This window comes from Vipera ursinii, assembly GCF_947247035.1.
Source record: "Vipera ursinii genome assembly, chromosome: 5".
NCBI classification, from domain to species: Eukaryota; Metazoa; Chordata; class Lepidosauria; order Squamata; family Viperidae; genus Vipera; species Vipera ursinii.
Window position 1 is genome coordinate 3,054,009 of NC_139518.1, and position 13,084 is coordinate 3,067,092.

At 49.6% G+C, this 13,084-nt stretch overlaps 1 protein-coding gene across 1 annotated transcript; it reads right to left on the reverse strand.

The window, feature by feature from the left end:
• Positions 1 to 1,539: 1,539 nt before the first annotated feature.
• Positions 1,540 to 12,342, reverse strand: NMUR1 (neuromedin U receptor 1; the record flags this gene model as incomplete). The annotated part of the gene is made up of 2 exons (XM_083364857.1): positions 1,540 to 1,997; positions 11,370 to 12,342. 2 exons carry the CDS (start codon positions 12,340 to 12,342, stop codon positions 1,540 to 1,542), a joined length of 1,431 nt encoding a protein of 476 aa, XP_083220983.1.
• Between the last annotated feature and the right edge of the window lie 742 nt (positions 12,343 to 13,084).

The window sequence follows — 13,084 nt, forward strand, 5'->3', positions numbered from 1 at the left end:
ACAGTCACTAAACGAAAGGTTGTGAGTCGGGGACTACCCGTAAAGGAAGAACGACACAATTTTCACACGAACGGGTCATTTATTCGTTATGCAATGCCAGCCTCCTTCTCCGGCCTTGGAATCATAAGCCAAAGTATCAGGATTCCGGACCCCGCACTAGTTGTTTACATTCCCTTCTGTGTGTTCCCGCATCACCTTTAATTCAGTTAAGGATTCGCACAATTGCATTCACACAATCTGCCATGCTTGGTTAGTTTAAAGCTTGTTACTGGCATAGCTGCTCTTATCCATTTGGTTCATCGTGGATGGTGCAATTTATGGAGTGAAAACGTCCCTCCAGAAGTTGTGGGTGCTCCATCACTGGAGGCTTTTAAGAAGAGATTGGACAACCATTTGTAAGGAAATGGTATAGGGCAGGGCTTTTCAACCTTTTCACCCACTGCACCACTTTTAGGATATGGCAACCTCCGAGTACCACCAGTCGCCTAGCAAGGTGTCAAAAACTTACAACAGTTCGCTTAGTGATTGTCTGAAGTTACAATGGCACAGAAAAACGTGCCCCCCAAGCCACAGCCAAGCAAGACACCTGCCTGCCTGCCCGCCCAGCGGCACTCTTTCCTCCTGTCCGAGGTTGTCATTGTTGAGAGCATTTCTGTTGAGGATTGGCAGCAGGGGTGGGGTGGGGGTGTTTGGTTTTTATTCTCCCCCTCTGCTAGGTGGTTGCAGCAGGTTTTGGTCACTTCACATGACACTGTGACACTGTGACCGTCATAAATATGAATCAGTTGCCAAGCATCTGAATGTAAATCACAAGACCCTGGAGATGCTGCAACATTCCAGCTGTTTGGCGCTTCTTCTGGGCTCAGCAGAAGCGCCAGGATCAGTGCCGAGCTCCAGGTGGATCCTGGTGCTTCCGCTGAGCCCCGACAGCCCTGCAGCTCCAGCCGTCTCTCGCTCAGGCTTGTGTGGTGCTGCCACAGGTTCAGCTCATTCCCCTCCCCCGCTACCACTTCTCTAGTATGATCATGTACCACCTGCCAGGTGCCAATGTACCACAGGTGGTACCTGTACCACTGGTTGAAAAGCCCTGGTATATAGGATCTCCTGCTTGAGCAGGGGGTTGGACTAGAAGACCTCCAAGGTCCCTTCCAACTCTTGCTATACTGTACAGATAGTCCTTGACTGCAACCGTCATAAATACGAGTCCGTGGCCAAGCATCCGAATTTTGACCCTGGGGACGCTGCGATCGTCACAAATGTAAAAACGGTTGTAGGTCAATTTTACCAATTTACGTCACACATAAAGGTATTTAAAGGCCAGTGCTCTGACAGATGAGTACATGTCCAAGCGTGCAGAAGATGGCCCTCCCCCACCTACCCCTGAATGGAGACGAAAGCTTTGCAGCCAAATCGCGAAGCTCGGAGATCAAACCCACAGCCCAACAGTCTTAAGTCCCTTTTTTTTTCAGCCCTGTTGTAACTTTGAACGGCCACTTAATAAACGGTTGTTAAGTCAAGGACGCACTCCGGCTGCAAACTTCAGCGCCTTGCGTGAAAGGCAACCGACGTGACCGATCGGTTGGGGGAAAGCCCTAAGAGATAGGGGTCTTCTCGTTCGCCCATGTTGTCCACCCCCACAAGGTCCCCCTCGTTGTCCTCCAAGTCAGACAGGGCCAAGCCATGGTTCCCCGGGAGAGGCTCCAAAACGGTGCTGCGCATGGTGGTGCGTATGCTGCTGGGCGAACGCTTGTGGGAGCCCAGTTTCTGGAAGTGTCGGTGGCACATCACGTCCTTGAACATCTCGCGGAAGCGGCTGGACATCAGGTTGTAGAGGATGGGGTTGGCGGCCGAGCTCAGGTAGAAGAAGACCCCCGAGATGATGTGAACGTACTGGAACATGTGTTGCATCCGGTCGGTCCAGTGAGTGATGAAGCTCCAAACCAGCCGGTCGGTGTGGAAAGGGGCCCAGCAGATGCCGAAGACGACCACCAGCACGACTGGGGGGACAAGGACAGGGAAGCAGCGTTATCAGGGAGGAACCTGGGGACCGATTGGCCAATGGAGAAGGTCCTCCTCCATTCCAGCCAATCGATGGAGAAGCTAGCCCAAGGTTAAATTGTGGGCTTTGTCTGTTTTCTTGCAGACATTTCATTACCCAACTAGGTAACATCATCAGTGCCAGGAGGAGGAGGGGGGGAGGATGATGATGATTGTAGAGCCAATCACTTTGGGCCAATCACCAGGACAGTGAGCTTTAGTCCTGATTTAGCCATGAAAGCTGGCTGGGTGACTTTGCACCAATCACCAGGAGACTGCGTGTTCTAGTCCCGCCTTAGGCAGAATACCCGGCTGAGTGACTTTGGACCAATCACCAGGACACTGCGAGTTCTAGTCCTGCCTTAGGAATGAAAGCCTGGCTCGGTGACATTGGACCAATCACCAGGAGACTGCGAGTTCTAGTCCCGCCTTAGGAATGAAAGCCAGCTGGGTGGCTTTGGGCCAGTCACACACTCTCGGAACCCAACCCACCTTACAGGGTTGTTGCTGTTGTGGGGAGAAAAAATCAGTGGAGGAAGGTGAGTTGGATTGTGTTCACTGCCTTGAGTTATTTGTCAAAATAAGAAGAGATGGAACACACAAGAAATACGTAAAACAAAAATGAAATAAAATTCAGACCCTGGTTCTTCATAGACTCAGCCCAACAAGTTTTGCTGGCAAAAATATGGAAGTGGTTCACCTCTAGCTTGGTCCTTTCTCACATGCTTTATGTTGTTGCCTGCAGGTTTGTGGGAATGGGGGGGTGTTTCTGACATCTGGGCCGTTGCCCTGAGCATCCATAGGGGAAGGCAAAGTACGTGGCTTCATCATCGACCATGACATTGCCATGTATGTTCTGGGGTCATCATGGCTACTTTTTATATAGTATTTTACCGATTTTCTCATTTTACAATTGGGTGTTTAAAAAGCAACGTGACAGCTGGGTTGATCATAGCGTACATAAGTCTTTAGTATAAATCTCATGTTACAACATCAAACATTTCCCCTCTTTTTTTCCATTACTATCTGCTATCTCATATTAAAGGTAAAGGTAAAGGTTCCCCCGCACATGCGTGCTAGTCATTTCCGACTCTAGGGGCCGGTGCTCATCTCCGTTTCAAAGCCGAAGAGCCAGCGCTTGTCCAAGGACGTCTCCATGGTCATGTGGCCGGCATGACTAGACGCCAAAGGCGCACGGAACGCTGTTACCTTCCCACCGGAGTGGTCCCTGTTTTTCTACTTGCCTTTTTACGTGCTTTCGAACTGCTAGGTTGGCAGAAGCTGGGACGCGTAACAGGCGCTCACTCTGCTACGCTGCACTCGGGATTCGACCTGCCAAACTGCCGACCTTCTGATCAACAAGCTCAGCGTCCTAACCCACTGAGCCACTGCATTCCCCTTGAGCCACCGCATATTGGGCTAGCGCAAATCTTATTATCAACTAGATAAAAACACCTTTTTTACAGTTACCAATAATGTCTAGCTTATACATATCCTAATTGCGTTTGCGTTTAATCCTTGTATACAATCCATGTCCTGTTATTGCTTTTTTTTCCCCTCGAGGCTTTAATTTCCCATCAATATTCGAATCGACGCTATTATTTATGATTTCCAAGTATTTTTATATTTAGGGGACCAAAGTTTCTCTTATGTCAACTTCTCCCTTTTCCCCTTTTCATAGCGAAGCCTAATATTCTGCTTACACATCTTATCTGGCGTTCTGACAACGTCCTGCTCTAGATTGTAGGTAAGTTCACAACTTACAACCACAACTGGAACCACAGTGGACTTTCCACTGCTAAGTAAGGCAGTTGTTAAGTGTCTTGCAGGCAATTTGTGCCATTTTTTTTAAAAGGAGTCACCGCAGTTGTCAAGGAAATCATTTGGTTCGGATTCCCCCACTGACTGCAACGGTCGTAAAGGTGAGGACCGATTGCAAAAAATCAGGTTTTCCAGCGCTGTTGCAACTTTGAATGCTCACTAAGGCAGTGCTGGTAAATTGAGGGTTACCTGTAGGTCCACGCACACCTTGATTGTTGTGTCGACAACACAACCCTCTTAAGGAGTCTTTTTAAGCAGGAACTCTATAGTTTGCCTGGAAATCTTCGGTGTTCGTAGAATCACCGCATCTTTCCTCGGTCTGCCAGATCCCTCACTTCTACTGCACCCACTCTTTGACTGGTGGTAAAAAAAAATCAGCTGAGCCCAGCTCTAGTCAGTTAACATCTAACAGACTCACAGAGTCAGAAGGGACCTTGGAGGTCATCTAGTCCAACCCCCTGCTCAGGAAGGAAGCCCTATCCCATTTCAGACAAACGGTTGTTCCAATTTTTCCTTAAAAACTTCCAGTGTTGGAGGATCCACAACTTCTGGAGGCAAACGTTATCTCCAAATCGGCATTTACACAGCCCCGCAACTTTGGTACCTATTCACCTCGGGCTATTTTCCTCAGCGTCTGCACCTCTTGCCTGTCTGGTGCAAATCTGTTTGTCGGTATACGGCTCTCCCGGGTTGGGCAATTTCAGGAAAAGAGGTTGATTTGTGTATTTTTATATTCAGGCATCCAATTTCAAAAAAGCGCTTGTCAATCTCACGGAGGGACTCCGGGGTAATTAAATTAGCAGTTTCCGCTTGCTCAGTGTAGGGCTGTGAAAATGCCGAGACGTTTCGCAATGCTGCGTTTTCAGCTTTTGCTAGCAGCCTCTTAATTTTCTGCCTGACTGCAACACTACGATTTGTCGCCCGTTTCTTCCCTCCTGCTGAGGGGAAAATAATTTGGAGGGGCGACACAGGGTTCCAGCGGTGAGCAGATCTGGACATGTACTTGAAAGGCTGTTCAAATCAGCCGCTTCGCTTTGCTGCTGAAATGTACGCTTACTTAAGACAGAATAACGGAAGGGCCTTGGAGGTCTTCTAGTCCAACCCCCTGCTCAAGCAGGAGATCCTATGCCATTCCAGACAAAATGCTGTCCAATCTCTTATTGAGAAGCTCCAATGATGGAGCACCCACAACTTCTGGTGGCAAGCTGTTCCACTGGTTAATTGTCCTCACTGTCAGGAAATTCCTCCTTAGTTCTAGGCTGCTTCTCACCTTAACTAGTTTCCATCCATTGCTTCTTGTCCTGCCTTCAGGCGCTCTGGAGAATAGCTTGACTCCCTCTTCTTTGGGGCAGCCCCTGAGAGATTGGAAGGCTGCTATCATGTCACCCCTCGTCCTTCTCTTCATTAAACTAGACATACCCAATTCCTGCAACCGTTCCTTATATGTTTTATCCTCCGGTCCACTGATCCTCTTTGTTGCTCTTCTCTGCACTTTAGAAAGAGTTTCAGCAACTTTTTCATAGCAAAGTAATCAAAACTGGATGCATTTAATAGGCACATTTGTGTGCCTCCGCAATCAAATTGACTCTTAGTGGCTCACTTAGGAAATACGATACAAAGAGACCCCGTCTAAGTGTGACAATGACACTATAAAAATAGAAAGAGAATAAGTGATTTGCATGCATTTGCATTCGATAATACTTATAGCAGTGAGCGTGTGTGCTGAAGCTTGGCAGCAAATTGCTCATCAGTTCTTGCCCTCCGACATTGTATTCACAATTTCCCTCCCTTTCGCGGCTTGCTGAGGCTTTATTCTGCTCAGAACGGAACGGAGTTATTGGCAAGCTTTGGAATTGAATAATTGAAACTATGGCCCCTTCATGACTTGTGGACTTCAACTCCCAGAATTCCTGAGCCAGCCGTGCTGAGGGGAAAGGGAGAGGTTTCCAAGCTGAGCCACGCTAGCTCAGGAATTCTGGGAGTTGAAGTCCACAAGTCATGAAGGGGCCATAGTTTCTCCATGCTGTCTCAGGAATTCTGGGAGTTGAAGTCCACGAGTCATGAAGGGGCCATAGTTTCTCCATGCTGTCTCAGGAATTCTGGGAGTTGAAGTCCACAAGTCATGAAGGGGCCATAGTTTCTCCATGCTGTCTCAGGAATTCTGGGAGTTGAAGTCCACGAGTCATAGAAGAGCCAAGGTTGCCTACCCCTGGGTTAGAAGATTGATAGATGAAATTGATAGATTGACAGATGAAGCCAACACAATGCTAGGCTGCATTAACAGAGGGATAGAATCAAGATCACTGAAGTACTAAGTACTAATAACGTGAAGTACTAATAACACTTTTAAGTTTACAATGTCTTGGTAAGGCCACACCTGGAATACTGCATCCAGTTTTGGTCACCACGATGTAAAAAAGATGTTGAGACTCTGCAAAGAGTACAGAGATTAGTTGATTAGTTTCCATCCATCATTTCAATGGTGAAAAAAGTAGAGAAGAGCAGAGAAGAGCAACAAAGATGATTGGGGGACTGGAGGCTAAAACATATAGGGAACAGTTGCTGGAATTGGGCATGTCTAGTCTAATGAAGAGAAGGACGAGGGGTGACATGATAGCAGCGTTCCAATATCTCAGGGGCTGCCCCAAAGAAGAGGCAGTCAAGCTCTTCTCCAAAGCACCTGAAAGCAAGACAAGAAGCAACGGATGGAAACTAGTCAAGGAGAGAAGCAACCTGGAACTAAGGAGAAACTTCCTGACAGTTAGAACAATTAACCAGTGGAACAACCTGCCTCCAGAATGCTCCAATACTGCAAGTTTTTAAGAAGAGACTGGACAGCTATTTGCCTGAAATGGTATAGGGTTTCCTGCCTGAGCAGGGGATTGGACTAGATGACCTCCAAGGTCCCTTCCAACTTCTTCTTCTTCTTAATTATTATTATTATTAAATACCGGAGGGTATTTAATAATAATAATATTAAATATTCTACAGATAGTGCTTGATTTATGCCACGTCTGGGAGCAGAATTTCCACGGCTGAGACAGGTGGTCCTTAAGTGAATTATGACCCATTTTACCACCTTATTTGGCATGGCTGTTAAGCGACTCATGCAGCCGTTAAGCAAATCCAGCTTGCTCCATTGGCTGTGCTTGTTAGAAGCCGGCTGGGAAAGTTGCAAACGGGGATCACATGTCCACAGGACACCGCAACTCTCATAAATGTATGTCAGTGGCCAAGTGTCTGAATTCTGACCACAGGACTAGGAGGATACTGCGACGGTCATTAAGTGGTGAGGGCCGGCTGTAAGTCACACTTTTCAATACTGCTTTAACTTGACTTTAACTCGCTCAATGAACAGTTGTTAAGTTGAGGAATATCTGCAGACATGGGGAAGTCAGTCCTAACAAGGAGTTTGGTGATCTTCTTCCAGGAGTGTTTGGGGAAAATATCAGCTGGAACCCCAGAATTAGAAGAGATTATGGAGAATCGTGTACTCCGGGGATGTCCAGCCTTGGTGGAAGAGAATCTCTATAGCTCATGGTTGAACTGTGGTTCTCTCACCTTGGTTGACTTCTTGCAGACGTTTCATGACCCAACTAGGTAACATCATCAGTGCTAGAAGGGAGGAGGAGGAGAAGGAAGACTATGGGGTCCTTGGTGCTCTCTGAGCTTTGGTGGTTTTCTTGCAGACGTTTCATGACCCAACTAGGCAACATCATCAGTGCTAGAAGGGAGTGGGGTTTTGACTGACGATATTACCTAGAGGGCTAATGAAAGGTCTGCAAGCAAACCACCCAGCTGAGAGAACCACAGTTCAACCGTATTTGCTCAATATTGGAAAAATGAAAGCCTACCAAGGGAAGAACTCATTAAGAAAATCCTACGATTGTGCAGAAACGGACAGATTGAGATTGAAGATAAAAGAGAAAGAAGATTCAGTATACTTTAGAATAGAAGTCCCCAACGTTTTGGGCACCAGGGACTGGTTACATGGAGAGAAGTTTTTCCACGGACCGGAGTGTGTGTGTGGTTTTGTGTGCTGCCGGCATCCTGCGGATGGGGCTTTCCTTGTTTTGTGCGGACCGGTTGCTGGCATGCCGCGGCCCGGTGCCGGTCCACGGGCCAGGGGTTGGGGACCCCCCCCCCCCTTTAGAACATAGGACAATTTTTATCAATGGCTAGAAAAACGAGAAAGGGATGCGATATGTACTATGTAACATTAAATATGTATTAGTAAGAAGGCGACCATTGGGTGAAGTGAAGACGTAAGAAACATATTATTAACTAACGTGATTATGAAAACATAGAAACTAATTATTACGGATTGTTTTTTAAACACACGAATCCAGACAGCATGCTGTTTGCTAAATACTAAAGAACGTTATTTTATAAAAATTAATAAAATATATATACCAAAAAAAAGGTCTGCGAAAAACCCACTATCAGCTCAAAGAGCAGCGTGGACCCCAAAGCCATCACTGTTGTCATTTTCCTCCTCTTCCCCACCCCCTTCTGGCACTGATGACGTCACCTAGGACCCCACAGTCCTCCTCCTCCTCCTCCTCCCTTCTGGCACTGATGATGTTACCTAGCTGGGTCACGAAATGTCTGCAAGAAGATCACCAAGCTCAGAGAACACTAAGGACCCCACAGTCCTCCTCCTCCTCCTCTCCCTTGTAGTACTGATGATGTTGACTAGTTGGGTCACGAAACGTCTGCAAGAAAACAACCCAGCTCAGAGAGCACCAAGGACCCCCACAGTCCTCCTCCTCCTCCCTTCTGGCACTGATGACGTCACCTAGCTGGGTAACGAAACGTCTGCAAGAAAATCACCGAGCTCAGAGGACACAAGTTTTTTTTTTTTTTTGCAAGTGTGGTGAATATCTGTAGCTCGGGTGGAGGACGAGGGCGGAGGTTCATTCTCCGAGCTTGTGGGTTTGGTTTCCGAATGTTTCGTTATCAGGCTGGCTTAAATCTTCAGCGGAGTTGAGGGGGATGTCGGTGTTCTTCTGTTTGTAAGGGCTTCAGGTGTGGGTGTGTCAGGTGTGGGTCTTGTGATGGGTCAGTTGTGAGTAATCAGTGAGAGGCTCGTGATGGGCCTTGTGACAGGGAGGTTACGCCAGGTCGGGGTAATTAGGAAGTGAAGTGCTGGTGGGAGTGGGGGATTGCACGGGATGGCCGAGGATCATTGCCGTCTCTGGTTGGCTGTGCGGTGGATTTTGACCCTGAAGGGTTCATAGGCTGGTTGTTGTGATTCCATGCCAGCCTGTGATCCCAACAGCTGAGTCCGGGGAATCTGAGGAGGAGGAGGGGCCCGGGAACCATCAGTGTCGGAGGAAGGCTCTGATGAGCTCCAAGACTTACATTCCAGTGAGGAGCTTGGCCCTTCCGCTCGTGCTTAGGATGTGGGGAGGCCGGGTCGGACTCGGAGGACGCCTAGCTGGAGGACCTGAGAGACGCCCGCAAACGAAGACAGGCCAGGAGAGTAGGTCAGAGGAAGGCAATGGGGCAACTCCGGAGAAGGCACTGAGAAGCCACGCCTTGAGGACTGAATTACAAAAAGGGAATGTGTGGGCGGCGCTGGTTGCTGAAGGCAACCATTGCAAAGTACTTCATGGGATCATTGTTCTGTTGGCATTGCCGGTGAATAATTCTCTGTTTTGCGGAGGTACAAAAACTATCCATATGGTGTTTCAACAACTTGCACCTGAACATCGGCAAGACGAAAAAGATGGTGCTAGACTTCCGGAGGAAAAAAGAGGAACCTGCCCCACTTTACATCGGGGGGGCCCTGTGTGGATAGAGTCTCCTCCTTTAAATTCCTCGGAGTCTACCTCTGCGAAGATCTTACCTGGAAAGTCAATACAACCCAGGTGGCCAGAAAGGCCCAACAGAGACTCCACTTCCTCAGGGACTTGCGGAAGAACAGGGTAGAACAACGGCTAATGACCCTCTTTTACCGGTCTACTATGGAGAGCGTCCTTTCGCACTGTATCGTGGTTTGGTATGCTGGTCTGACAGCCGCGGATAGGAAAGTATTACAGAGGGTGGTGAGTATAGCACAAGACATTGTGGGCTGTCCCCTGACACCACTGGATGACCTCGCCAGGGCTCGCTGCCTTGGAAGAGTGAGGAAAATTCTCAGGGACGACTCACACCCTGGATGGTATCTCTTTACTCTCCTCTCATCGGGTAGGAGATTCAGGAGTATAGCCAGCCGTACCAACAGGCTGAAGAACAGCTTTTACCCGTGGGCTGTTAGGCTCCTGAACGGGAAATAATTTTATAATTTTATGTGTGACTGACTTGCGAGGCCGGTGTTGTTCTGTACCAGCCTGCTACCGGCCCTGCAGAAAAGGCAGGGACAACCCCTTTACAAACGGCAAGAGGCTGGAATTAAGCCTGCCAAATTTATTAACATAAAGCAGAGCAAAACAAAACACCAACCATGAAACAGGAGCTATGAAACAGGAACTAATCAAGCGGTTGCCTTCAGCAAACCAGCCCTCCCACGCATTCCCCTTTTATACAGTTCAGGGCGTGGCTTCTCTCTGCCTCCTTCCGAGGTGCCCCATTGCCTTCCTCTGTTTACTCCTGATTGACTGCCTCCTGCGTCGGGCGTCCTTGAACAGGGCCAGCTGTGGGTCATCTTCATCCACGCTGTCAGGCTCACACAGCTGGGTCTCCATCGTGACCAGGTGGGAGGGGCCTGGCTGAGGGCTCTCATCAGCAAGCTCAACACCCCCCTCCTCCTCTGAGTCGTCCGACCCAACTGCCGAACCCACAGGCTGACCCTGAATCACAACAGGTGTGTTGTGCAATTAGCTCACATGGTGTAATAAGATGGAGGGTTTGTGGTCACTGTGAGTTGGGGGGGGCACGAAGGGAGGCTCAGCCAATCTCAATGTATACATGGATGTACTTTGACAATAAAGGTTCATTCATTTTGTTGCTTTTTGTTTTTGGACCATTTGGCAGGTTTGTAACCAATATTAAAAGGGGTTTTTTTTTCTGAGTCTCCAGCGTACTTGGCAAAAGGTTTTTTTTTGTCCTTGTGCATTTAACAAGGACGTACACAGGCTGGGGCAGAACAGTTATGGGTCGACAAACCCCCTCAGGATCCAAATCCACCACACTGCCAACCAGGGACGGCACCGAGCTTCAACCGTCCCGCGCAAGTCCCCATAACCAGCACTTCACCTCCCAAAGACCCTGACCTCATGTGTCCTCCCCATCCCATCGTAAGCCCATCTCTGATGACTCACACCTGGCCCATCCCAAGACTCTCACTTGACAAGACACACGCCTGGAGCCCTTATCCACACAAGAACGCTGACACTGAAACCCTCTAAACGCCACCGAAGACGTTACCTAGCCTGGCAACGAAACGTTCAGTAAACCAACCCCACCAGCCTGTTCTTCTTCCACAGGTCGACCCAGTTGGAAGCCTCCTCGGATGCCCCGATCCCGGTTCTCGATCCTTGGGGGTGGGGGCTTCCCCTTCAACTTACACAACATGTTGGTCACCTGCCTCCGCCGAGCCTTCTTCTGCTGGAGACGGAGGTTGTGGTAGTCCGACCGGCTTCCCGATTTGGCCTCCAGAGCCTCCAGGAGCTTCTCCTTCCGCAGCTGCAGGCCAATGAGCAGATAGAGGACGCTGATGATGGCCATGGGGACGAAGAAGAAGATGACGGTGGTGATCTGGATGAGGAGGTTGTAGATCAAGGGGGACTTGACCAGGGTGCAGGTGTCCGAGTCAGGAACGACGCCCCATCCGGGCACGTAGAGAGTCTGTATCCCGTGTAGGCTGGTGTTCGGGATGGAGCAGACCACGGAGAGGACCCACACCATGACAATCACCTTCTGGGCGTGGTTTTTGGTCACCACGTACTTCGCCTTGAGCGGGTGGACCACCGCGATGTAGCGCTCCACGCTGAGGGCCGTCACGTTGAGGATGGAGGCGAAGCAGACGGCCTCGAAGAGCAGGGTCTTAAAGCAGCAGCCCCCGGCCCCTAGGAGGAAGGGGTAGTTGCTCCACATCTCGTAAATCTCCAACGGCATGCCCAGCAGGAGCACCAGGAGATCCGAGACGGCCAGGCTGAAAAGGTAATAGTTGGTGGGTGTCCTCATGAAGCGGTGCTGGATGATCACCAGGCAGGTCATGATGTTGCCCACGGCCCCCACCACAAAAATCAGCAGGTAGGTGGTGCAGACGGGAACGAAAAAACCTGACCGACGGGGCCCCAGGTATCTGACGCGCAGTTCCTCGGCCGTCATGTTAAGGACCTCGGGGTTGAAGGACCTCGGTTTGCCCTCCGGCGCGCTGCCGTTGCACAAGTCTCCAGAAGCCATTGGGTCCAGCAGCTCCATGGGGGAGAAGCGGAAGTCCAGCTTGGAGCAGTCGGCAGAAGACAGGGAGAGGACTTCAGACTGGAAGGAGAGAAGAAGAGTGAGCGACGTGTGGGCGAAGCTGAAGGCTAGCATCAGACTATCGCAACGACAAGAGTTGGAAGGGACCTTGGAGGTCTTCTAGTCCAGGGCTTTTCAACCAGTGGTACGGGTACCACCTGTGGTACTTTGGCACCTGGCAGGTGGTATGCGACCATCCTAGAGAAGTGGTAGCAGGGAAGGGGAATGAGCTGAACCGGTGGCAGCACCGCACAAGCCTGAGCGAGAGACGGCTGGAGCTGCAGGGCTGTCGGGGCTCAGCGGAAGCGCCAGGATCAGTGCCAGGATCCAGCTGGAGCTCAGCGCTAATCCTGACCCTTCTGAGCCCAGAAGAAGCGCCGATCAGCTGGAATGTTGCAGCATCTCCAGGGTCTTGTGATTTACATTCAGATGCTTGGCAACTGATTCATATTTATGAAGGTCAGTGTCCCAGAGTCATGTGAAGGGACCGAAACCTGCTGCAACCACCCAGCAGAGGGGGGGGGAATAAAAACCAAACGCCCCCCACCCCATCCCCGCTGCCAATCCTCAACAGAAATGCTCACAACAATGACAACCTCGGACAGGAGGAAGAGCGTCGCCAGGCGGGCAGGCAGGTGTCTTACTCGGCTGTGGCTTGGGGGGAACCTTTTTCAGTGCTATTGTAACTTCGAACAGTCACTAAGCGAATTGTTGTAAGTCGAGGACTACTTGTACTTCATCCCTTTTTTTCCTTTTTTTTTTGGTCAAGTTTTTGACACCTTGCTAGGCGACTGGTAGTACTCGAATGTTGCCATAT